Here is a 27,278-nt window from a genome sequence, read left to right on the forward strand (position 1 = left end):
CGCATTCCACACGCAAAATAGAGGCTTCTGTGGCATTTTAGGTGACATTCCGCTAGCTGACATATGTAAGGCAGCTACATGGACTACACCACACACATTTACCAAACACAATTAAGTAGCTGTGTTAGCACATCAACAAGCTAATGTAGTCCAAGCAGTACTTAAAATACTGTTCCCAACAACTGCAACACCTACAGGTTAGCCACCCCTTTGGGAGTATACTGCTTTATAGTCTATGCAAAGCATGTGTATCTACAGCACACATGCCTCAAACGGATAATGTTACTGATCTTGGCATGTAGAGCTATAGATTCACATGCGCCCACCCTATGTACCTATAGTTGTTGCAGTTCTTCATTATACATATATACGCATGGACATCTATATACCCCACTTTCTTACTCCATTCTCACCCTCTTGCGGGATAACAATCTAACAATGGAGTCGATGCCCATGGGCACTATCAGCGAAAGGAGGAGTCACCTTACCTTTTGACTAGGAAGGACTTCTTCGAAGAAAAACAACTTGCAAACATCTGGACCCAACACTAGATGGCAGGAGTATGCAACGCATGTGAATCTATAGCTCTACATGCCAAGAACAGATGCTTACTGGGTAAGTATCATTATCCTTCTACATCTTGCACCAGCCTCAGGGAGGCACAGGACTATGGTGCAAATCCATGTCAACAAGTCTTTATAGATATGGTTTTGCTTCAAAACCATGGGTGATTGCACGGGTACGCCTATGCACCACTTATGGAATAATAATAACGTTACTTAGCGGCAGTCAGGAACAGACAAGGACATTAGCTGATCTAGCCAAAGAGCCATGTCTTCAGCTGCTTTCGGAACTCAACTTCAGTACCCAGCATGCAGAGATGCAGAGGCAGAGCATTCCATAGCATAGCTGTCTTTACCGAAAAAGCACTGCCATTCTTCCTGGACTTGACAAACCGGGGAACATACAGCAGGAGCTTAGAGCTAGATCTCAGTGTGTGAGTCGATTGGTAAGGGAGCAGTCTCTTTTTAAGGTAAATCGGTCCTATATTGTGGATTGCCCGAAAAGCTAAAGTCAAGGCCTTAAATTCAATCCGTTTTGCGACCGGGAGCCAATGGAGGCACCTGATGTGGGGGAGATGTGCTGGCTGAAAGGGACTCTGTGAATAAGCCTCGCAGCTGCATTCTGTATCATCTGAAGTCCTATGAATAAGCCATTAGCATAGTCCAGATGGGATGTTACTGCCGCGAGAACCACTATCCTCCTGCTCTTCTCTGCCAGGAGGAGCAGGAATTTTTTTAACGTTTTTAATTTGCCACAGCAAGTTGATGATGCATGACGTATGTGGGTTTCGAAGGACAGATCTGAGTCCCACTTTACGCCCACATTTTTAGCTGACTTTACCGGACATGGCGGAGTGCCCATCTCAGCAGGCCACCAGAGTCCTGCAGATGGGGGGGGAGGGCTGGCCAAAAAACATGATCTCTGTCTTATCCGCATTCAATTTCAATTTGTTGTTGTTCATCCATCTAGTGATATCTTTCAGGCAGCTCTTTAATCTGGCAAATGGGTCCTTTGACTGATCCTTAAAGGAGAATATCAGCTGGGTGTCATCAGCATACGACACGGCCTTTAGCTCCCAGGTGTCGATGAGACTGAAGAGTGGTGTTAGGTAGATGTTAACGAGACTCAATGCCAAGCCCTGCGGGACCCCGCAAATCAAAGGCTTAGATAATGATTGGTGTGGAGGAAGAAATACACTTTGAGTACGGTTGTAAAGATAAGACTAGATCCACGCTAGGGCAGTGCCCTGGACACCAAACTGTTCAAGTCTGTTTAGTAGTATGGGGTGAGCAACCGTGTCGAAGGCTGCGGATAAATCCAATAGGATCAGCATAGTTGATGCTCCCGCGTCCATTTACATTCTTATGGATTCAGCCACCTCCAGCAAGGCGGTTTCAGTGCTGTATCCAGTTCAAAAGCCTGATTGAGTATCGTGCAGGATGTCGTGAGAGTTGACATACATGGAGAGTTGGTTTTGTGCTAATTTTTCCAGCATTTCTGCTGGTGCTGGTAACAAAGAAATAGGACGATAATTCCCAAGCACCTTGGGGTCAGCATTGGATTTTTTCAAGAGCGGTGATAAGAGGGCCTGCTTCCAGATGTCAGGAAAGATGCCTGTCGCCAAAGACACATTCCAGATGTAATTCAGTACTGGATTGATCCAGTGAGCAAGTGATCTGAAAATCTTAGGGTGACAAGGGTCAGTGGGAGAGCCCGATTTGCACTTCAAGATATCAGCCAAAGATTCTTGCAAAGTTATATGGACAAACTCTGTAAAGGTGTCCTCCGTCTTGCGTGTTATTGAAGCCTGAGGAGCCACTATTGACTCTTCAGATGTAAAAGAAGAGTATTCGATCTGAATCTTCTTCTCAAAGAAGTTGGATAGGTTGGAACATAGAGCTAAGAGGGCGTGATCTTTCCTTTGGCCACAGAAGGATTAGTGAAGGATCTAACAATTCTAAAGATTTCTTTGCTCGAGTGCTCTGCATCCTCAATCTGTTTAACAAAATGTTCTTTCCTGGCTATTCCCATCATTTTACGTAGTTTTTTTAAAGCTACCTTATACTTCTGCTTCGCTTCTGGATTGTACTCTTTCCTCCATTGCCTCCTTGATGCAAAGTAACGCTACGCAGTGCATGGTGCTGCGTTGCGTTGCAATGGGTTACCATCCACCGCAAATCATGTTCATTGGATTGTAAATCCCAACCCAACGCATTGCTTCGGGTCTGCATTAAAAAGTAATGCAAACCCGAATCAAAGTATTTGTAAATCTGGGCCTTTTTTTTCTTCCAATTCCAGTAATGCTGTTGGTCTTTGTAGACCATTGTGGCATATACTCTATCTATCTATCTATCTATCTATCTATCTATCTATCTATCTATCTATCTATCTATCTATCTATCTATCTATCTATCTATCTATCTATCTGTCTCTGTCTGTCTGTCTGTCTGTCTGTCTGTCTGTCTGTCTGTCTGTCTGTCTGTCTAGATAGATAGATAGATAGATAGATAGATAGATAGATAGATAGATAGATAGATAGATAGAGACAGATATATGTTTGTGGCATATGTAGCGGTAGATACACAAGCTATGCATACTCCTGTTTCTTCTCTGCCATCGAGTTCAGACATGTCCCTTCAAGCTACACTTCAATGCTGCGTGGTGGTCTCGCCGGGCCCATTCGGAACCTTCGTACTCGTCGAACGAATTAACAGTGGATTTCAGTGTCTGTTCCAGACCCTGTGTTGCCGTTGCTTCAGTTCTGTGGTTTAACATCTTCGAGACCCCATATGGGGCCTGGCTCCTTTGGGACTTCATCCGAACCTTTGCACAAATGCAAACACCTGTAATGGAAAGGACTCCATGTCGATACTGCCCGTAGTATCGAGCGAAGTACCCGAGGACAAGCCTCCATCAGATGTGCAACCTCTATCTGTCCCCGGACCACCTGGAGGTGTCCTACTCGGTGTGCCTCAGAAATCTCTCTGGTACCCTCTGGATTGGTGCATTGCTTCGGTGTTGATGGCACACCACCAAATGGAGAATACTCCTGACCGACTTGGGAAACAGGAGGATGAGGGTGACCAGCAGTCTGAGTTTTTAAGCACTGAGGCTCAGGTGTTGGAGATAAAGGAGGACTCCGGCTTCGATGTCGAAGCGGACGAGCCTCTAACAGCACAGTGTCCACCTCAGAAAAAGACCACAGTGAAGACTGACATCCTTCCTCCTACCCCTCAACACCCCTCGGAAGCCGAGCATCACCCTCAAGAGGGAGGATCATCAACCTCACAGGCCAGTTATGAGGCCTCCAGTCCACCACTGCAGCAAGGCTATGGTCAGCAATGAACTACTGAGTTGGAACCGACACATGCACAGCTCTACCATCAAAGCACACCTCCAAGTCACATCCTTCGAAGTCGGAGTACCAGCAGGCCAACAGACATCCTCAGCTCTGAGAAAACCGGAAACCTGGGCAGCATCCTCTAACGTTTCCGAGGATCAAGAACAGCCAATCCTCCATTAACTTCAAGAGGAGCTCGGTGCCAGACTACCGCAAATTGAGACTGGACGAATTCTGTCCAAACCTTCCCTTCAGGAAAAGGACCCTATTCTCTAAAAGAGGAAACTGACTTTTGATTAGGCCCTAAATCCAACCTCAGAGCCTGTACACAAGAAATCTTGGCACCACCACCCCAAGGGCACCTCTCTGCCACCTTCTTTGCCATGCTTACCTCTGCCTCGCCCTTTACCTCATCCACCTCTGCCTTCTTCTCCAACACCTCCAAGCCCACCCTCCCCCCTACTACTAGTACACCCTTCACCAGAGTCACCTCAGGGTTCCCCTCCTTCAGGGTTTGGGAGTGATAGTCCAAAGTCTCCCTATGACACAATTTTACACCTTATGGCCCACAACCTCTTTACGACCCGTGGGTTGATTATGATGTTGAGCCCTCTGCCAGACCTGGACCTATATCCAGCTAAACCTTCCCCGCTGGATGACACTACTGCACACCATGAGGTGCTGCAAAGAGAAGCAGCTTTCCACAATATGGAAATGCATAAACAACCTGAGGAGGATGACTTCATCATGGAGACACTGTCTGCCAGTCAAAGGTCTGTGCAGTATTTACCAATCCTTAGGGGAATGGTCAATCCAGCCTCTAATATCTTCAAAGTGTTTGTGAGGGAGAGTTATCACGCCTAGAGTGGAAAAAAGTATAAGGCTTCTCCTTCTGACCCACCTTACATGAGGGGACAAGTTCCACCTGACTCCCTAGTAGTACACATGGCCAGGAAACGGGCACATTCTCAAGGCACAGGGGATACCCACCCCCCCCCATCCTGACGGGGAGAGAAAGAAAATTGACACAGCGGGGAAACGGTTAGCGGCCCCGTCTACTGCCATTGGCATATCGCTTATTCTTTGGGTCTACTCTCCCTGTATAACCACACCCATTGGCTACAACACCCTCCCGAACCTATACAAAAAGAGGGTGTAGAGAAGTGGGTTTCTGTCGCAGTACCCCCCAAACACTTTTCCCCTGGCTTTTGATGCAACTTTGACTGTAGAGTACTGGGACCCTGCTAACCAGGTTCCCAGTACCAGTATTCTTTCCCTAAAACTGTACCACGATTGCCATCCCTTCAGCTCTTGTGTAGGTCCCTAGTAAATGGTACCCCTGGTACCTAGAGCATTGGGACTGAAGAGGGTTCCCTAGGAACCCCTACCCAAGGCCATGCAAACTGCCACTGCATCCTGCATGCCTAGGTGCAGAGAAAAACGACAAAATCGACAAGCAGCACTGCCTAAGGTATAGGTAAGTCACTCCTCTAGCAGGCCTTACAAGTCCTAAGCCAGGGTGCACTATATCCAGGTGTGGGCATATCTGCATGAGCAGATATACGTCTACAATATTTATGTCTATTCTTAATATTGTAAGTGCCAGGGAAGCGATAAAGAGTACATGGGATGGAAACTCAACAACTTGAGTTCCCCAGCACCATGATGGCTTCACTGAGCCCTGTAGTATTTGGTACCAATGAACTCCACTTAATAAAGTCATAGTGATGTTATTGTGAGATTTATTAAAACGTACTCAGAGGGCACCTCAGAGGTACCCCGTGAAAACCTACCAACCCTGGTGTGGTCTCTGGCTGGCTTTAGGCAGCCTATCACCACCAGACATGTTTCTGGACCACTGGGTCTGCATGTAGGTATAGGAGAGCCACCCCTTTAGCTGGCCTTACAGCCCTAAGGCAGGGTGCACTATACCACACGTTAGGGCATATCTAAAGGGGTAGATATGCTCCTACAATACTTAAGTCAATTCTTAAATATTGTAAGTGCCAGGGAAGCCATGAGGAGTACATGTGCTGGAAACTCAACAACTCGAGTTCCCCAGCACCATGATGCTTTCACTGAAACCAGGAGTGTTTAGTGCCAAACAGCTCCTTGTAATAAATCCACACTGATGCCACTGTGAGATTTATTAAAACATGTACTCAAAGAGCACTTCAGAGGTACCCGTGAAACCTATGCACCCTGGTGTGGTCTCTGACTGGCTTTGGGCAACCTAACACCAACAGACATGTTTCTGGATCCCTGGGTCAAGAGCCCCTTCTTTCTGAGGCCAGAAACAAATCCCATCCTGGGCTGAGGTGTCACACCTCCTCCCCCAGGATGAGCACAGTGCTCGAGAGGGAAGCTTCTAAGGCTTTGCCGCCTTTGTAATGCAGCCCCAGCCTCTGCTGCTAGCAGCAGATGGCAGCCCCTGGTTCAAACCCCCACGTTTGGTGGGAGAACTAAGTGAGAAGAGGAAGTGTGCCCCCCTTCGTCAACTCCACCCCTCAGGTGATGGAGGTGAAGTAAAGGACATTCTTAAGTGCCCACCATCTTGAAGACAGTTGGACTTATCCAATCAGTTCTAGGGCTATGCCCCCTCCCACAGGAGGGTGGCATAATAGAAGGTGTAGACACCCCAGGTAAGGAACACATTGGCCCCTATTTGTCACTTCCCTGTAACGCCCCTAAATCTAATATTTAGGTGGCACACTCAGACCCTGAAATCAGGTTTCTGACAACCTACGCAGCCTGGACGCCGAAGAGCCACACCAGCAAGAAAAAAGGACTGGTGACTGACTTGTCGCCAGCCCTGCCGGCCTGTCTGCTGCTGCTTTTTCCCCTTTGCTACAAAGGCGACTTGTCCTACAGACTCAGCGACCTCCAAAACCCTAGGAGGACTGCCTGCCTTCAACAAAGATTCTAAATCTCCTGTGGGACAGTGGACTTATCCAGAAGAAACCAACTTTAAAGAACAAAGAACTCTGCCATGAAGAACCGTGAAACCGCCTCTGAACCCACCTCTGCACCCGACGCCCAAGGCCTGAATCCAAGTGGCTGGCCCACGGGTCCTGCAAAGGTTCTCCAGCGATTCTGAGCCAGAGTCTACCATGGGCTGACCCTTACTAGCCTCAAACCGAAGCCTCCCCTTGACCGCGACCTGGCCGGTAAGCTGTTTCCTGACACTAAAGGACACCCCTACACCCGAGTCCCCTGAGCCTTGGGGAGCTTGACAAATGGTGTCCTACATCCCCTAACATCAGAACTTACCTGGGCAGCTGTGGGTCTTCTTCGTTTAGTCTCCTGGCCCGAGCCTGCAGCCTCTTTTCAAAACCGATCCCCCCCATTGAGTTGAATTGGGCCTCCGATGCTGTGTTGGCACTCTGCTACCGGCCTGCCCCTATGCCGCTGAGGGTCTAAGTTTTATGCTGCCTCGGGCCACCCTGTGCTTACCTTAACTCCAGGAGATTGACCCCTGACACTGCTTTACTCGACCCAGAGTTTGACCTCTGCACCCCGGCTACGCCTGTGGCCGCTGGTGGTGCAGTCTTGGTGCTAAACTGTACCCTGCCTGGTGTTGGCCACAGATCCCGAAGAATGGATTTGTAAGTTGAGTACTTACCTGCAAAACTGAATTCTTGTTTTACTCCCATAGGTTAACATTGCTGAACTGAAATAAATTGCTCTGTCTATTTCTGAAAGTGAAAAGTATTTTTTTTTAAACGTACTTACCTTTTAACATACGTCTTGGTCTTGAAATACATTTTGAAAGAAGCTAATTTTTATAAAATTGGTGTGGATCTCCTTTTTGAGTCATGTGTCATTTATTGGTCACTGTGTGTATAACATATGTATTACACTCCTCTGTGTTAGGCCTAAGGCTGCTCGCCCACACTACCACAAATAGAGCACTTTGGGTTTGCATTGAGCCCTGTACACTTCTGGGGGAATCGCTGGACTCTTTACACGATATAACCACTTAGTGGTATATCAGATAAAGTGCCAGCTTCCTACATTAGTAGTATAGCGGTAGTGCTGTACCACTTAATTAATAAGTGATTTCACAAGAGGAAATCCAAAATTGTCTTTAGCTAAAATATTTTTTCAATGTGCGATTTTTCCAAATTTACTTTAAACTAGTGTTAGGGCCTCTGTTAAGTCACCACTGTTTAGAAATTAAAAGTCTGTAAAGTAGTTAGGTCCTTAGCATTTTATGAGTTCCTAATACATTCCTAGCAACTTTAAACACCATGTCTGAGAACCCAGGGACCTCCCAGGAGCTTAACCTGCCCCTCTATGCACACCTGAGTGTTCCACAACTCAAAAAGCTGTGCAAGGCATGGAAACCTGCCATGGGTCCTAAACCCACAAAATCCCATATACAGCAGTTGGTGGCAGAGAACGCTATGGCACTGGCAAGTAAAACTTCCCCCAAAGGGAAGAAGATGATGGGTCCCAAGAGGGAGAGGAGGGTGTAGAATCCATCACTATCTCCTCAGATAGCAACACCACTGGAAGTGACCCCAGTAGTGTTCTAGAGGAGGGAGACACTGCAGATGCTGATCTTCAGAAACTGGCCAAGAGGATAGCATTAAAGGCTAAACTCCTGGCCAAGGAAAAAGAAAGAGCTGAGATGGGCTTAGGACCCATCTCTGGTGGCAGCAAAATAATAAATAGGGAGCAAATAGATTCTTTTGACCCTAACATCCCCAGAGGGATTGTCCAAAAATTATTTGAGGATGCTGATATCACCAAGTGGTTCATTGCTTTAAGAGAGCCTGTCTTAGCAGACAGGTCCACAAGAAGCAGTGGAGTGCTATCCTGTAGGAAATGTTCTTAGGAAAGTGCATCGATAGACCTCTGACACTGAATGAGAAAGAAGCTGAATCCTCTGACCTCATGAAGGGTAATCGAGGGCTCTGGATTCCCTACTGAGGATTATAGGATCAGATTCAGGGAGGCTTGAAAAACCGAGAGGCAGACCCGAGTAGATTTTGTAGACTACTCAGTGAAATCACTAGGAGTTTCGTTAGACGGTAACAATGTGCATGATTATGATGGACTTTATCATTTGATAGTGAAAGAATATCTGATGAGTAATTGTTTGGAAGAAAAGTTGCATCAATATCTAGTACACCTGGGGCCAGTCTCTTCCCAAGAGCTAGGGAAGAAGGCTGATCATTGGGTAAGAACCAGAGTATCCAAAACTAGATATGGTGCGGGTGACCAAAAGACTGAGGCCAAAAAGTCCCCACCACCCAGAAAAGACAGTAGGGCACTCTGAAAAAGATAAAAGTAAGGTGTCTCCTGTAAGCACCCAAAACTCTGACCAGGCTAGTGGGCCCAGAGACTCATCACAAAATAAAAATGGTACCAGGGTAAGAAGTGAGTCCCCAAAAAAGCTTGGTGCCCTAACTGCATCAAGACAGGGCACCTATCCAAGGACCCCTTCTGTCCTAGCATCCAAACCCCTAGTTTAACTCCAGGGGTTGCCAGTGTAGCATTTGAGGGTGGTTCCTCAGATAAGGAAGTCCTCCTAGCCTTCAACTGGAAAGTGAGCCCAAAAGGTGAGTTGGGGGTTCCAGAGGGCAGTAGACACTTCCACCAACTACTAGCGAATGGAATCCCAGCCACTGCCCTGAGATACCTGTGCCAGTCACACTGTGGTGCATGGCAGGTTGGTACTCTCAAACTAGTATATCCAAGGGGAAACAAACAAAGTAAGGGCTATCCCAGGGGATGTCCCTGTTGGGCCTGTGGCTGTAGTGCCCCTAGAAATAGCTGGGTCCCTTAGTTGTAGAAGGAAGGTAATCAATAAAGACCTCCCCCTTGACTGTCTCCTTGGGAATGACCACCCAGAGGTTGCTCTAATCCAAAGTGAGGCCCTGGTCCTGTGCTAGGCCTTACCCAAGGATTCTGGGGGCTGAACCTGCAGCTAGTGCAGGTAAGCTCCAAAAGAACAAGAGGAAGAGAAAATGTAGGAAAGGTGGGCAACTGTTAGCCACAGTTCCAGTGAGCCAAGGAGATTTAACACCAGTAGGGGAGAACTCCAAAGTTGGCACTGGTGAAGTCCTCCTTGCCCCACAAAAAGACCCAACTAGTCAGGCAACTGTTCAGCCTAAGTTGGTGTCTCCTCAGCTGATAGAAAAGAGAGTGGAAGATATGTGTTTGCTACAGGAGGTAGTAACTCCCCACTCTAAAGCAGCAGACAGGCAACCAGAACCCCAAGAAACCTATGTGTTAGCCTTTTCACCCATCAGTGAAGAGCTAAAGGTGTGGTGCTGGGCACTGACAGCTGTCAGTGGCCTCTGCTGGGTGCTAGCCTTTATGACTGCACTGTTCTTGGCACGGTGGTCTGATCCCATGCCTAATAGCATGTTAGTCCCACTGACCCTGTTGGTCACGGTGGGGTTACTCAAGTTGTGGGTGACCTCTTTGGGTAGACTACGTGTTGCCCAGGCTAAGTTAGAAATTGCAGAGGTGGACACCACTGATCTCAAACTAAAAAGATTGGGTAAGGACACTAAAGAGTTAGGAAAGGGATATTGTAAGTTAGGTCCTGAAACGGTTGAGGTAGGCCAGCCCCTCAAACGGCCTGACCTGGACAGAAGGATGTAAGGCAGAGTAGGCCCTGAAACATTCAAACCACTTCCTCTACTCTTCCTTGTCTGGCAGACTAGGAAACCTATCCCAGGTTTCGCTGAGTCTCCTGGTCTTTGGGCCAGGGCTGATGTAGGAAAGTGATGCAGTACCCCCTAACACACACTTTTTGCCTGGATTTTGAAGCAATTTTGACTGTAGAGTACTGGGTCTCTGCTAACCAGGATCCCAGTACCAGTGTTCTTTCCGTAAAACTGTACCACGATTGCCACCCCTTCAGACCCCCGTGTAAGTCCCTCATAAATGATACCCCTGGTACCTAGGGCATTGGGACTGAAGAGGGTCTCTAGGGACCCTCACCAAGGCCATGCAAACTGCCACTGCAGCCTGCAAGCCTTGGTGCATAGAAACATGGCAGAGCCGACATGGCACACTGCATGTGTGCCATGTCAAGCAGCACTGCCTAAGGTATAGGTAAGTCACTGCTCTAGCAGAACTTACAAGCCCTAAGGCAGGGTGCACAATATCTCAGGTGTGGGCATATCTGCATGATCAGACATACCCCTACAATATTAATGTCTATTCTTAATATTGTAAGTGCCAGGGAAGCCACAGACCGTACATGGGCTGGAAACTCGACATCTCGAGTTCCCCAGCACCATGATGGCTTCACTAGAACCGAGGAGCAAGAAGCACCAAATAATTCCTCTTAACAAACCCACACTGATGCAAGTTTTGGATTCTCAGAGGGCCTCTCAGAGGTGCCCCCTGAAAACCTACCAACCCTAGTGCGGTCTCTGACTGGAAGGCTGTGCTACGTACACTTTTCTAGGCTTTTGCAACATCCTGGGGCTAGCCCCCGCTTAAGGGAGGACTGTTCTACAGTCTATGTACAGCATGGGTATCTACAGCTACACATGCCACAGATGGACAGTGTTACTACCCTGTAAGCATCTGTTTGTGGCATGCAGTTCTCTAGATTCACATGCGCCCACCTTCCTCCCCGTAAGCCCTGCAATGCTGAAGATACTCTTTTTTTTTTAACTTATTACAGTTGCTAATATTCTTTGTATGGTCCTTTTTCCTGTATCTCTGTGCTACATCTATGTGCTCTCCCTTTGGGCACAAAAAACATTGGTTATGTTCTGTTTCAGCCGGGAAGCTCTGGTATTGGAATTGCTTTCACTATATACAGCGTGTGTAACTAAAATAGTTATATCTGACTGTCTCAGTGTGATTGTTACAGCGTTGAATGTAATGAGCGGTTAAGTATTAGATGCAAATTACAATGTATCTTTCGTCTGCCATTGATCCAGTGTTTACTAGTTGACTGTCCACATAGCGAGCACTCTGGTCTTGCCGAGCCAACCATTGTATGTTGTCCATTGCCAGTGTTTGTTTGCCGTGAGTTACTCACTTGCGTCATGTGGTTGCGAAAGTGCACTCACGTCTGATCCCTCTCTTCTCTTCACAGCTGTTGGCTGCCCTCACGACCGAGGCTTTGTGTTCGACGAGTGTGGCCCACCGTGCCCAAAGACGTGTTTTAACAAGGATGTGCCCCTAGGTACGATAGAGTCTCACTGCTTTAAACCGTGTGTACCGGGGTGCCAGTGCCCTGCAGGCCTGGTGGAGCATGACTCGCACTGCATCTTCCCCGAAGCCTGCCCGAAAATCATCTATGGAAGCCTGTGAGGTCAATCAACAAAGGCAGCAAACTGGCAGCCACAGCCTGAACCGTCCATGCTGTCAGTGCTGCACCAGTGAAGATTGTGCGGGAGCAGGATCTATGGAACTGCAGCTTAAATTGCACACTCTGCCTTGTGTAGTATACACGGCAATGTCCATGCCAATGCGCCTTGTGTGGTGCACACTCTACAATCGAGGCCCCTGCAGTTTACAGAGATGCGACCAAGTCAGTGCCTCTGCAGTTTGTGTATAATACACTGTCTGGAGCAGACAAGTCTTTGTCGCTGACAATTGTGTGGTATGTGTGCAGCAGTAACTTATGTGGAATACGGTGCCATGTCCATGCCAGTGCATCCGAGCTGGTACACACAGGTGACCTGCCTCAACACTGCAGCTTGTGTAGTGGACACTGCAGTGTCCACCACATTGTAGTTTATGTGATGGATACCGCATTATTCGAGTCAAGTGCAAGCTGCTGTCGTCGGTGCTTGTAACGTGCACGCTGCAGCGTCCCGTGACTGCAGTGTAAATGGTGTGCTCTTCAACGTCACTGTCACTATGTACAAAACACAATGTTGCCTTGCTCTCTAGAGCCTGATCACAACCCCCAAATTCTCTTATGCTGGACATGTGCCATGGCAAACAGTTTTCATTCTACAGGACTCACACACCCATCAATGGTACTTGAGCTCTGAGGGGCCTAAGTGTTGCTTGGGCCCCACAAGTCTCGCTTGGGCCCAAGTTGTGCCTTTTTATTTTTCAAACACCTTGCTCTTGCCATTTTTGTTCTCTTTTCTACTTGTAACTTTTTATCTTCATTTCATGTTTACTTTTCCAATTTCTTCCTCCTCTTTTCACAACCCTCGATTTAATTAACTTTCTCTACACCATTTCCTCCTTCTTACAAAGTTCTCCTTTCTCCACAGCATCCACTAACTACTCGTCACTCATTTAATCTATTTACTTTCCATCTCGCTTCGTGCAATATAATCTCACATTGTTTTCTTCTCCATTCCATTCTCTACCGCTAACTAAATCTTCCCACCACCTCTTTCTCCCATTCACCCTATGTCATCTTATATTTTCACCTCTCTTATTTACTCTCTTGTCTTATTTCATCTGGTGGGTTCTGCCTTTCGTCCCATCTTCCCATTTGTCTTTCACTCTTTTCCTCTTTTTTCTCCCCTATTCTCATGTCTCTCTTCTCCTTGTCCTATCAACCTTTCTTCCACCATTTTTCTTCTTTCGCTGTCCCCGACAACATGTTTTTCCCATTATCCCTTTAGTCTGTGTCACTCAGTCCTCTTACCAAATCCCCATCTCCTCCCGCACTCTCCCTTTCCCCACTGGCTTCATTTTACTCCTGATAACTCTTTACCTACACCCTGCTCATTCTCTAGCTACTCCAGAACCAGGCGCAACACCCCTCATATCATCAGTCACAGTGGTGCACCATTGGAAGGGATGGGAAAGAAATCACTGGCTCCAGACTTCACTGCAAGGACTTGACCACTAATCTGCAGAAACCCCCCACCCTGGGGATGGAAAATCCCCTTTTCACCAACCTATTTCCTGTCATCTCTGACTTCACAAACACCCCCAATCACTCCTCTATTGCTGACCATGCTCACCAGCAATTCAAAAATAGATATCATCAAGTGTTTCCTGCTCCAGCATCACAAGGCCTGTAGTGAAGATCTAGTCAGAACCGTGGTCCTGCTCATGCATAGGGTTTTTGTGGTGTCCGAAGTCAAGAAGTTTTGTCTGCACAAGTGTCATGTAATAATAATTCCTATTTGTAAAGCGGAAACATATCACCTCCTTAAGGGTTTTAAGGCGCTGGGGGTCGTCAGGGAGATTAAGTGAGCTATTGCCCAGAGTCACATGATGCTGAGCTATCACCGGAGATCGAACCGTGTTCCCCGCACTCCAGAGTCAGCCGCTCTGGCCACTGTGCCACACCTCTCCCTGTCATGTCGTGCTAGAGAATCTGCTAGGGTTTTTTATAACCAGCATCGTTCACGCCTGTAATGTATAGAGACACTCTCTGGTCAGCCTTCTTGTAGTTTTCAAATAAAAAAAGTCACAATGTGCCAGGCAAGGTACTTCTTTGGAATGTGAATCCTAAAGTGAAGTACTCTCTGAGCCTCCATTTCCAGAATTGTAATCTTTTATCTCCTTCAGATCCCAGCCGCAGAGCCCCACGGGCTATCGCCTGCACTAGGGTGTGTATCAAAGACAAACTTTGCTCCTTCTTTCGCTATCTTCTTTGAATTTGTTAGACAAATGTGTGAGTTATGACTTGATTCTGAACACCTCGTGGTGATTAGACAATCTGCCAAGCCTGAATCTGCTGGCCTTTGCGCACTACAGTCTTGATTAGTTGGGTGCAGATGATTGTAAATGTATTTACATTAAGGGCTGGAGCAGGTGAGGGTTGACTGGAAACTGCTCACAAGACTTGAGGACCACTCACCAATTATGATGTTTAAGGAAGCTGCATCATCCTGGTCCTATGATCTGAACCTACCCCCATCACTCCACTACTGCAGCTACCTGCCCCATGGGAAAGGCAAGTGACTGACCAACTTACACCAAGAGGGTGAAGACCGTCCTCTTCTCCCGTCATTGGGGCCAGTTGCAGTCCAGTAGCCAGACCTCGCGGAAGGCCACCCAGGATTCTGCCAAGAATACGAATTTTCCAGCAACACGTTTACCCCAGATATGGAGTTTATGAACTTTATCCATGTTGCTGACGACTTTCTGATTTATGGATTAGGGTAAGCTTTTAGAATCCCTTTATTGACTGCTTCCTAAAGGTTTGTGTGTGGAAGATGTAGTGGTGGGAACTACTGATCTTTTAGCTTTGTTGAGAACAGTAGCAGAATATACTTTTGCTTACACTACTCCTCTACATTCGAATTTGCCCCAAAGGGTTCCCCTACCCTCGCAGCAAGACAGGGGCATTCTTGGGACATAGAACAGAGCTGGGGGCTAGAAGATGGGCACTGTTGTAACATACATCAGGACATGCCATGCTGTAGCAGAGATGAGGACTGAACACGGGGATATGCACTTTGCTGTATCACCAGGGAGGCCAGGCACCTTCACATGCGCTCTACTGTTACGCCGGTGATGGCTGGGCACTAGGACGTGCACTGCTGTAACATTGGAAAGAGAGTGCTATCAGGACTTGGCCTCTACTGTAATACAGAAAGGGATTTGCACCAGGTTATCTCCACACCTGTAACAGGAAAGAGCACAGCATGAGTACATTGGCACATCTATAACCTAGGAGGCAGGCATCGGGGCATGTGCACTAGAGCTCATGAGATGACCAGGGCATATGCTCTGCTCTAGCACAGGAGAGGGCCAGGTACCAGGCTGCGTGCTGTCCCAGCACAGAAAAGGGACCACCACATAGGAATGCAATGAGGGAATATTTCCAGTAATAATCCTTTCACAGCCCCACAGTCTGCAGGTGAACACTTTACCCCATACGAGTAGAGAAGGTTGAAGACGCCGCTGTGCTCCACTTTGTACGTTTGATTACTCGTTTCATGGTAGTTATAGCATTCTGCTACTCATTCAAGGTAGTCTCACATTGAAGACCCTGTTCATTGCATGGCCCTTTGAACCATCACAGTCAGAAAGAGTTTCAATAATCCAAATTCCTGGTATATGTGTGTCAGCACATGTCATAGATACCAACCCTGTAGCTGCAGGATGCTTACCATGTCACCTCAAAGATATTGACATACTTAAAATCTCGAGCTGGCACTGAATGAGTGCACAAGTGAAAAGCAGCAAGCGTTTAAATGCAGGAAAAACATTTAACTTTATGTAGGATGTGGAGCAGAAAAAGAGTCAGAATTCATGCAAAGTTCTATGCTACGTCTCACTCTTACTTTCTGTGGCTGGGGGGGGTCTACCTCTCTGTAAGCTTTGGTTCAATGACCAGGCACGGCCAGGTTTACAATGTGCATCAGACGCTTATTGGTAACTGAGAGGCCAGAGCCTTGTCAGATAGGATGGTGCCTGTAGGGCTGGTGCAGAATTAGTCAGAGGTCCCATCTTCTGAAGAACTCTGATGGTTTTCAACTTTATGTCCATATTCCAGCTAAGCACTACAGCTGTTTTTTATATGTAGATTATTTTCTCAAAAGAGGAAAACAATCGACATGCAGTTTCGCAGAAATTATATTACTAGGTTCATTCATATTGTAGGTTTCCAGCTTTCAGGATTAAAGAGGACCCTTCAAGTAGGATTACTATGGCATCGGAAGCTGGCAAAATAGAATGTGAATTGGCCTACAATGCTATCAGTATTATTACGTTTCCTTTTATTTTGCTCTTTTTGAAAAAGCAAATTACCTTTGGCTGGTTAACCAAGTACTTTCCGCACAGTTAGTGGATAATTGATGGCTTGAACCCCATTATCAGTTCAGTAAGGAGCTCTGGGTTTATGTTACCAAACTCTTTTATCTAAGTGAGAGATTTAAAGACAGGAGTCTTGTCATGCCAATAACTAGTGCCATTAGTTTATGAACTCGATCAACATGATCCTCCCATGGGTGGTGTTCCATTGAGGACTCCCAACTGTATATCACTCCACCAGAAACTGATCCTATATCGCACACTGGAGTCTACATTATTTAAAAAAATCTGCATTCTCTGTAACTGCTACCACTCTTTGCTCTCTTCAGATCTATCTTTTTCATATTTGTCTCTCAAAAACAAATGCTTCACTCACAAGAGGCCATGACTACAGCAAATGAACCCAGTACGCTTGTTTTCTGGCATGTCCCAATCAATGGTCAGATGGCCTCTAGCCTGATGCCTTTAATACAAAGACTGTATTACTGTTGTTAATGCCCGCGGGATGTATGGCAATGTTGGGGTGTAGCCTCCTCAGGTTCCTTCAGCCGGCTTCGACCTTCCCCATCTTCAGATCAGTGCTGATCGTTTGAATTGAGGAGCAAGGACAACCAATCTCCTTCCGGGAGCAACAACAATGCTTTCAAATGTGTAATGGTGCTGACATTTTTATGAAATGATAAAACCACTGTTTTTTATACACTCGTAATTATTTTTGTACTTTTTTCTATTTTCACAGTTGTTTGTATTTATTATTGTGATGATGATTTCCATTTTTATACTCACTTTCAGCCTAATAAAGAATTGACTAATGCCCTGATATACTGGTCTCCAGCTGCATTTTTTGTAGTACTTGTTGAATGGGTTACCGGAGTGGATAATTAGATTCAGTGTTGGTGTTTTTAGAGGGCAGTGGCTTTCTTAACAAAGAATATCTTTTTTTCCAGAAGTAAAGTTTGGGAGGGGCGAGATGTCAGTTAATAAGACCTTGTTACAACAATCATTATTCTCTTACCAATTGTATTTAATAAGGTCTGCAACTGTGCCTCACCTCCCACCTTTCAAGTGTGGCTACCCTCATAATTAGCCAATAGGTCCTCACTAAGCAATGAACTTGTAACTTTTGGGCATATTCCAAAGTGCATCCTACTCTGTAGACAGAACTGATGGATATATTTGGATTTATGGCAACACCACAGATACATATTTGACCAATAGCAGAACACTGATGACCCGTACGACCACCAATATATGGAGACCCGGCAAAGATGACAGGAGCCTTCAGTATGTGTCAATATGGATGTATGGCACTTCTCTTCATGATCCAAAGCGGAAGATTCTTTGGCACACAATCGATGATATTTCTATTTATGCTTTGCCCCTGTTCCTGTATTCCAAGTACAGTATACGGTAGGTCCCTTTTAAGAACCAGGGTAGCCTTTCACAGCACTGCTTAAAAGTACATCATACGGAAAAGGGGAGGGTTCACCCTTGACAGCAATGTCGCAAAGATGTTGATGGCTAGATCCTAGCACAGAGGAAGCATGACCTTCTGTTGTTTCTGGTGACTTTCTGTTTTTTCAGAGTAATATCTTTTACCCCAAACTGTCCTGTACTAATTTGAAGTGGCTAATGCAGAGGGCAAACAATCTCTCTCTTGACAAGACCGGACCTTGAACTTTCATTGGAATTTGGAATACTCCAGGGAGATCACTCATTTGCCCTATTGATGGTTCCTGGTAAAGCTCCCCAAGGATGGGCGTTGTATTGTTTCCTTCTGGGCTCTCATTATGTAGACTAAGGATTGGAGCTATCATCAGTTGAAATGCATTTATGTGATCCAGAATTTTGAGGCTTCTGCTTGTCTTTCTCTAAATTTGTTCAATTAAAGTCCAAGAATGGAGAAAGGCAAAAAATAAGTCATGTTAATTTACATCACAGAATGTAATGTATCCACCAATTTCTTTTCCGTTGAAAGGAGCCTTCTTGTTCTTGTGATTTTGGAGTAGGAGAGAAGCAAGAGTACTTGCACAACTCCCCCCTCCAGAAACTGAGATTGTTTTCCCTTCACGTGTATTTGCCTCAACTATTAACCTCATGTCTGGCAGCATAGAAGCTTCTGGAACACCTTGCGGAACTCTGTGTTGAAAGCGGTGTAGATGATGGGGTTGACGGCACTGTTCACATACCCCAGCCATGTGACCACGCTGATAAGCTTTGGCCCGATGTTACAGGACAAGGTGCAGAGGACCTTGGTCACATGTACTACGAAGAAGGGCGTCCAACAAGCTAGGAATACACCTGTGTGGAAAGACAAAGAGGAAATGTCAATACAAGGCACAACTCACAGAAGCAGGGAACAACTGTCACGCGAAGAACTGATGGAGCCTGGAATCTTCTTTCTAATACCATTATCATTCTCAACTTTTGTGATTGAATCTAGTCAATCACATCATCAAATCTAGTTTCATCTGATTAAAAATCCTGTCATTCGACGCAGAGTAATGTATAGCTTTTGAGGGCCCTCAGGTTGTGCCAATCACCACCTCTGATGACATGCAAGCGTAGAGATACAGTGAATTCATGATTAAACCAGCTTGACCACCAAGGAATGCTTCTGCACCAGACACTGAGATCCCAGGGCCATCGATGTCAAGAAGAACACTGTCCTTCTCTTCATGATGTATCAAAAAAACAATGTTTTTTGTGGACAATGTACGAATAAATGATAAGTAATTACACAATAATAGCAAATTTCAAACGCAGATTAGGATGTCAAAAGGAGAATATTCTATACACAGACAAAAAGGACTCCAATTGTTTTGTTTTATGCAAGTAATATTTAGTTTTATACAAGTATTATCTGTATTGAAAAATAGGTAGTGCTCAGTGTTCCATGTGAAAAAGAACGAAAGAAAATAAAATGTGACATATTACAGTAACCAAAAAGGTTTCTTAATATACAAAACCGACCATTAATAAATAAGCAATATCCTAAAGGGGTCACTTTTGGATATCAAAGGGTACAGAAATGGTTCGTTATGACATTAGTCGCCATGACGAATTGGGGGTCTCATCAGGACCTTCAGAAAGGGACATCTGATACTTAAATGGGCAATGTGTCCCAATATTTTAAATGTACACCATAAAAAGTGAGAGAGAACGAGTAGGTGTTCCTGACATAGGCTCCAGCCAGGCACCTAGGGAGGGCTGGAGGAGAAGTGAACCAGTGCAGAGATGGAGGATTTTTGCCCCAATTACAATCTGGTTTCTGGCCACTGAAATGAAATAGCTCTGCTCAGCTTTTGGAATGATACCTATAATATCATCGATAAGGAAGATTCACTTGTCTGGCCGTATCAGATGTGTCTGCTTCCTTTGATATTGAAGGTCATTGTGTTTGCTGGCCACAATCGCAGAGACCTCACATGCAACCATAGGATGGTTCGGATTGTTGTTAGAGATTAGATCACACCCAGATAGGATGGGCGCTTGTACAACTGAGACTTCGTGTCTGGAGTACAGCATAGCCCAACGTCTGTCTCTCTCTCTTTTCAAGATCTACCTTACCTCACTCTTTGATTTCTTCTTGTGCTTTCAGATAATGGCCCAGTCTTAACAGACAGCGCACACATCTATATCAAATTTTTGGCTAATCCCACTCATTGTAGGGATTTAGAGAAAATGTTATTTAATATTCACTAATGGACACTGTAGAAAATCCCCTTTCTTGTATGGTCCCCCTGGATAGTGTTTTTGCCTTTCTGCTGAAACCTATTTTTGCTGGCTGTAGAAGAGTACATGTAATTGAGTTCAGAAACCTAAAGGATGGCTCTTGGTGAAAGAAAACAAGGGGCATATTTACAAGCCAGGCGATAAAATTATCGCCGCTTTAGCGGCAGAAAACTGCCGCTAAAACGGCGATAATGGGCTTGATAATATGCTCTATGGAATTCAATTGAAGCTCAAGGTTAGATGTCCTTCACATCTAACATGGGTTTCAATTGGAATTCCATAGAGCATATTATCAAGCACATTATCGCCGTTTTAGCGGCAGTTTTCTGCCGCTAAAGCGGCGATAATTTTATCGCCTGGCTTGTAAATATGCCCCCAGGTGCGTTAGAGTCTGTTATCGTAATGGATGACTCCTTGTGAAGACAAACTCATGCTAAACAGTTCGTAATCCTAATGGAAACAACATGTGCAAAATCCTTGCAAGATACTTCTCTGCTCCGAAGATGTCTTATATTGACTTCACCGAAGTACAAAGGACAGGATGTCATCAAGAGGGTCTAACCTGCTGCAACTATTACGATTGTAGAGCAAGGATTCTATGGACCATGAGGAACTTACACTCTATGGGGCAGATTTACAAGAAAGTGACGCATCTATAGAGATGCGTCACTTTCCTTGCGCCACCCTAAAAAATGCTTGCGCCACCATGGATGCTCCGTATTTACAATACGGCGCACCATGACGGAAGGATTGACAGATGCGTCAGAAATTCTGATGCATCTGTTGGGGCAAAAGTCACACATTGCTGGAGTCGTGTCGCAAGCACGACGCAACTCCAGCAATGCATTTTGTGGCCTATTCCTACTACACTGCGTCACTCCTTACGCCTGCTTCAAGCAGGCGTAAAGTTTTGACACAGTGGCATCCTAAAAGTGACGCAGTGAAATCTTGTAGATTTCACTGGGTCACTTTTACGAGGCTTTCCTGCATAGGGACGCCCCCCTGTATACATTATACCTGACGCAGGTATAATGTGACGCAGGGCTTTACAACGTGACGCATCTCCCTAGATGCGTCACATTGTAAATAGGGCGCACTGTTTGCGCCGTCATTGAGTCAAAAAAAGTGATGCAATGGCGGCGCAAAGAGGCGCAAGGGGCTTGTAAATCTGCCCCTATGCTTTCAAGATGGCTTCCACCATTAGCAAGTCATGGGACATGTTGTCCTTCTTGTCATTAATCAGGTGTTTCACAAAACCGATCCTTCTTAGACACAAGGCTTCTGTCCAAGCAACGCTCACAACCTGTGCACCTGATGGTATCCTGGGTTATCGGTCAAGTCTTTAAGGTTTCTCTCATCTGTGGTTCTATAGTGGAATGTGTGTTCTGGTTGGAGATTCTCTATGGTGACAGTTATGTTGTACTGGCTTCCGAGAGGGCTTATGGAAGGAGCCTCTTGTATTAGACACAGCCTACCTTGGATTTCTGCACCACCGGCACTGTGTATCTTCTTCAGGCTTTACAAAAACTGTGGCAACAACTGAGAGTAACTTTTCTGAAGCTACAGAGGCTTTAACTTCAGTATCTCCAGTTTCTCTATGTCTTATATTAAGGTACTGCCTCCTAAAAGGTCACTATAGACAACCATAGGCCACGTCAGGATTTGTGGATGCTTTCGGGACTACTTTTCTGCGGTGCCCTGTCTTCGAGCTGTTTGCTGTAGAACAAGGCTCGAACTGATTGCGCTGAAGACTTGAGTTAGGGTTCTCGTTTCTGTAATTACCACAACTGTATGTTTGCCCATAACCCTTCTGTACTTGTCATCTGCCTTTAACAGACTCATGTGGGGGCAATTGCTTTCACTCACTTTTCCTTTACAATGCTTTCTGTCAGGGAGCTGTTCAGTGCATACATATTTGACCTTTCTTCAACTTTGACAAACATGTCGGATTTAATAAGCATTTTCACCCACCTTTTAGCGTTGAGGAGTTAATTCTGTCTTCTTACCTACCTGTTACAGGAACTTGAACTCTGTTCAAAATTGGATGACTTTTCACAATCTAAAATTGAACCCTTCCAAAACCGAATTCCTCCTAAAATTCTCCATTGGATATTCAAAGCTGGATGTATACACTCAACATCCTCAGAGGTGGAGCTTGGTCAGTAAGAATGGAGGGGGTGAGCTTCAGATTTCCCAACAATCACGCTGGCACATAATGTTAGCATACATTATATGACAAGCAAGGCGCACAAGAGGGGCTTAAGGGGCATCAATAAGGGAGATGAATGTGGATTGGTAGGGGTACTAAGTGAGAGAAAGAACATTATTTTGTGAAATAACCAACATTTTTGGAGTCTTTCCAAACAGACAGAGGGAGAGAGTGTGTTTGCGTTTTGGTCTGTGTGTGTAAATTTTCCGACTGAAAACAGATGTACCCAACTATTTATCACAAAATACATTTATTAGTGGGGGTGTAACACCCCAAACACCCCCATGAACACCCTTAAAAGCAAGTCCATCATCTTTGACAGTGCCAGATCCCGGTGAGCCACTCTGGATAAAAGGCTAAATCCTCAACCCCAAATCAGCATCATGGCCAGGAATGTGCAATATCATCTATGCCTTCTTTGGGAAATCTGCTGCTACATTCCCGAGCAAGATCTGAAGTCTCTTGTTTAATCACTAACCCTGGGCGGTGAACTCCGCTCCACTCGTGGAGTTTTCTGCACTCTGCGTTTCGCGGAGATCGCGGAGTTCCAAAAAACTCTGCTTCGCGTTGCGGAGCAGAGTTTTTTTCCTCGCTCGCATTGGTCAACGTCAAGTTGGCGACCACGTGCGAGGAAAATCAACCTCGAAGCAAGATTATTCCTCGTTCGCGATCGTCAACATCAAGTTGGCGAGCGCGAGCGTGTTTAAAATCAACATCCCAGCGAGATTTCTCAACGCGGGGGTCAGGTTTCTCATTGCGAGTTGTCACGTATGCTCGCACAGCTCGCGTTGAGAAACTACCCGTTCGCGTTGAGAAAGCTGCTGCTCGAGTAAAAATCTACTCAAGCAGCAGAAAAGGAAACCAGAACCCGCTTGCATGGTGCCGTTTGCAAAGATTGCACAGTGCGTACAAGCATCCGGCACTGTGGGGGCGCTAGGTGGCGCTACACCAAGATGGCCGCACTATCGTGAGGCTCCTGCCCGACCGGGCACTTCAACATCCTTCACTCCATCCTGCCCTCACTATCCTGCAAACAGACCTCACCGGAGTATCCAGGGGAGCCTGCTGGTCACGGCGGTGTGCTTCTCGGCGTGCTCCCGTGCTGTAGGACGGCGCTGTCGGCTGCGTTCTGTCCAGCGGAGGCTGCTCCCTGCGTGCTGCCCGGAGCCCCGCGGCGACACGGACTGCTGGGTCCCGCGGCTTTGGGGCCTGCCCTGGCCTGATGACGCGGCGGCTGCCTGGTGACTCCGGAGATCGGGGGTGAGTGGCTCTGCCGTGCGGACTGTCGGAAGACTGCGGAGGGGGCCTGCCCTGGAGCCCCCGACCTGACCGAGGCCTGCTGCCTGGTGCTGTCCTGAACTACTGGCGCTGGGCGAAGTGAGGAGCGCCGACATTGCCGCCTCTCGCTCTCTGCCTGCCACGTGGCATCCTTCTGCGCCGGACCGCCCCTGGGCTATAGGAGGCCCGGCTGCCTGCCTGGTCTGCCGAGTTCCGGCTGCTGTACCCTGCCACATTACGGGGCCCTGAGCTGGGAGGTATCCAGGGCCCCGGCTGATCACTGCATGGGGACTGCCCTCAGGAGCCCTGCTGAACACTTGTCCTTCCCTGGGCCGCCCTCCACTCCAGGGGTTGGCGGACGCCTGCCTCGGCCCTGGGGGGCGCGCGCTGATTCTCCCAGTGGCGAGCTGCGGATGTAGCGTGGCCTGCACTCGCTCCTGCTGTGGGGGGACCCTGGGATTGCTCCGTGACAGAAGGCCCCCTTACGCCTGACAACTGGTAGGCCCTCTGGCCTAGACCCTCCTGCCGACTGCGATCTCCTGCCATCCCCCCCCACCGCTCTTGCTGCCTGCCTTGCTGGGTGCTGCCCCGCTTGCCCTCGCGCCCTCTTCGGAGCCCTGGACGCCTTTCCTCCTGCCTGTGGGATCTCTCCTGCGCTGGTCACTGCTGCCGAGGGCTGTGGCCCGCCTGCTCCCGGGGGTCCACACTACTAGTGCCCCCCCCCCCTCTGGGCTGCGGACTGTTGCCCGTCCCCTGTTGGACTCCGCGTGGGGTTTTGGATCGGCGCTCCCCCCATACCTTAGTCGGTCTTCCCCTCGGGTGCGGTGGCGAGTGGTGGGGAAGGTCCCCCCCCCCCATCGGGGCGCGCCATGGGACGCAATGACACCCGCCAGTCCCGGCTGCTGTTTGAGACCAAGAAAACCCCCCCTCCGCCGACGCCCGGGGCGGATGGCGGGCCTTCGTCCGCCGAGGCCCCTGAGGAGGACTGGAAGTCTCTACTGCTTGGCATGAAGCAGAGCCTCTCGACTATTGACTCCAAGATTGACACAATTACTACCCGACTGGACGGGGTCGTGGCCAAACTTGATCAACTTGACGCCCGCCTTCAGGAGACCGAGGAGCGGATCTCTTCCTTGGAGGATGGCGCCACCTCCGCAGGCAAACAGTTATCGCAAATGGACCGTCTTCTTAAACTAATTGCGGACAAGAACGAGGACTTGGAGGCCAGGTCCCGTCGAAACAACGTCCGCCTTTTGGGCCTTGCGGAGACCACCAGCACGGGGAAAATGGAGGCCTACATTGAGAACCTCGTGATTGAGTTATTTGGGAAAGACTCCTTCTCCCCACACTGGATCGTTGAGAGGGTGCACAGGTCCCTGGCGGCTCGTCCTCCCCCTGGGGCCCCTCCGCGACCCATTATCGCACGATTCCTGAACTACAGGGATAGAGATGCGGTGCTCCGCCGAGCACGGGAGATAGGTACAGTGCGACACGGCAATGCGACATTATCATTCTTCCCTGACTTCACTGCATCAGTACAAGAATCTCGACGCAAGTTTACTGCCGTCAAAAAGAAACTACAGGCCCGTGAGATCCCCTATGCTATGCTCTACCCTGCGAAACTGAAAATAACTCATCAAGGCAAACAGCTCTTTTTCCAGCAGCCACAACAGGTTGAGGACTTCCTTAAGCGGCAGGGGAGAGCAGAGACTCGGGAGAATGAGGCGCCGCGCCGTTCCAGGTCGCCCTCACCAATGGGACAGCAGGACTGACCGCACTCGCGGTGGTATTAGGGTAATGTACACATGCAGCTCCAGGACTCTCTCGATCCAACTACCAAATGTACCGGGTGAGGTAACCCTTTATTAATATGCATGTCTGAAAGGGTGATTGCTTACTTCAGTGCTCGGTCACCCACCTCCGTCCCACGCTAAGGGCCCAGACTAGCCGTCTGGTCTCTTGTGGGTGAAAGTAAGGAGCTGGGTGGCAGGTTGGTCGCCCCTAGATACTACCCCTCCTACGGGCGAGCCCCTATACACCCTCCCCCCTAGCGGGGTAAGGGTGGATGCTTTACTATTTCCTTTTCCTGGGTTGGTTTTTTTAGGGATGGGGAGGGATGGGTGGGACCAAGATTCCCGGCCAGTTGGGGTTGCCGGTGTGGGAGGGACTCAGTTTCTATGTTACTGTTCTCGAGCCACTGAAACACGAGTGATGCCTGTGCGGAACGGGGAGAAAGGGAAGGTACCTAGAAGGGTCCTTTTTGATTGTCATGCTTCTTTCATTGTGTTGTACCATGCTGTGAACAACTATAGCACATTACGGGGCCGGGAGCGATGGAGGATGTAGGGGACACGGGGCCTATGCAACAGTTTAAACTGATCTCCTGGAATGTTCGAGGGCTCAATGACCCGAGAAAGAGACGCCAGATCCTGGGGTACCTAGATAGGCAGGGGGCGTCCATTGCCATGCTTCAGGAGACGCACTTACGGCCTGGGGGTGACCCCTCATTTGCGTCACGCTGGGCTGCATGCAGGGTGTTCTCGTCCTACTCATCTTATGCTAGAGGCGTGACGGTGTTGGTACGGCGCGGGCTGGGTTTCATACCTGCGGGAACCGAAGTGGGACCCTGTGGCAGATATTGCATGATTTGGGGGAGGCTCCACTCTCACACTATACTGTTTGCTTGCTATTACGGCCCCAATGTTGACGACCCGGCGACACTTCTGAATATGTGGGGGAAGATACAGACACTAGGCATATCCCATGTAATCCTGGGTGGAGATTTCAATGCCGCACTTCGGCCCGCCATGGACCGCTCACACCCCCAGCCGTCCCACTACTCGCATACCCAGCGCACCCTGGTTACTTTAACTGACGAACATCAGCTGACTGATGCCTGGCGACACCTCCACCCCTCCCTTCGGCAGGGCACGCACTACTCTGCTGTACATTCCACTTGGGCCCGCATCGATTATATATTTCTATCTCCCGGCCTTACCCCTTGGTTGGTTGATGCGAATCACCTAGCGCGCACATTCTCCGATCACTCCCCGGTGTTGGTCTCCCTGCACGTTCCCCTTGATGTGTCCCCATACCTCAGCTGGCGCCTCAACCCTGCGCACCTCACAGACTCAGTGTTCCTTGCAGAAATGGAAGATGACATTACAGATTTCTTCACCCGCAATACTGGCTCCGTCACCGCGTTCACTACTGTATGGGAGGCTTTTAAGGTTACTGTGAGGGGGTGGTGCATAGCGAAAGGTGGGGGGATACTCAGGTGCCTGCGCGGAGATGTGCATAGACTGGAGGCTGAACTGCTGCTACTAGAGCGTGAGCAGGCGCTGAACACACAAGACCAGGGGATCGCAGCGCGCCTCAGAGAAAAACTGAATGAGTATACAGACGCGGCTGCTAAGGAATGCAAATTCCTGGGGAAGCCTTATGTCGCGAGGGTGTACGGAGAGGGCGACCGACCCGGCAGAGCACTGT

At 47.8% G+C, this 27,278-nt stretch overlaps 2 protein-coding genes across 3 annotated transcripts in view; one reads left to right on the forward strand and one right to left on the reverse strand.

Annotated features, from left to right (window-relative positions):
- Positions 1–16,373, forward strand: part of KCP (kielin cysteine rich BMP regulator) — a 496,613-nt gene extending 480,240 nt beyond the window's left edge. Inside the window, exon 59 of the mRNA XM_085653703.1 lies at positions 11,979–16,373. Within this exon, the coding sequence (XP_085509829.1) occupies positions 11,979–12,196 (218 nt within the window). The 3' untranslated portion in view covers positions 12,197–16,373. The remainder of the gene's footprint in view (positions 1–11,978) is intronic.
- A 1,569-nt stretch (positions 16,374–17,942) lies between these two features.
- The window catches only part of LOC146855793 (D(4) dopamine receptor-like), an 85,625-nt gene continuing 76,289 nt past the window's right edge, over positions 17,943–27,278 (reverse strand). For both annotated transcript variants that reach the window (XM_085653704.1, XM_085653705.1), the window contains exon 5: positions 17,943–18,868. In XM_085653704.1, the coding sequence (XP_085509830.1) occupies positions 18,663–18,868 (206 nt within the window). In that variant the 3' untranslated portion in view covers positions 17,943–18,662. The remainder of the gene's footprint in view (positions 18,869–27,278) is intronic.

The sequence above is a fragment of the Triturus cristatus genome, chromosome 4_1 (genome assembly GCF_964204655.1).
Source record: "Triturus cristatus chromosome 4_1, aTriCri1.1, whole genome shotgun sequence".
Lineage (NCBI taxonomy): Eukaryota > Metazoa > Chordata > Amphibia > Caudata > Salamandridae > Triturus > Triturus cristatus.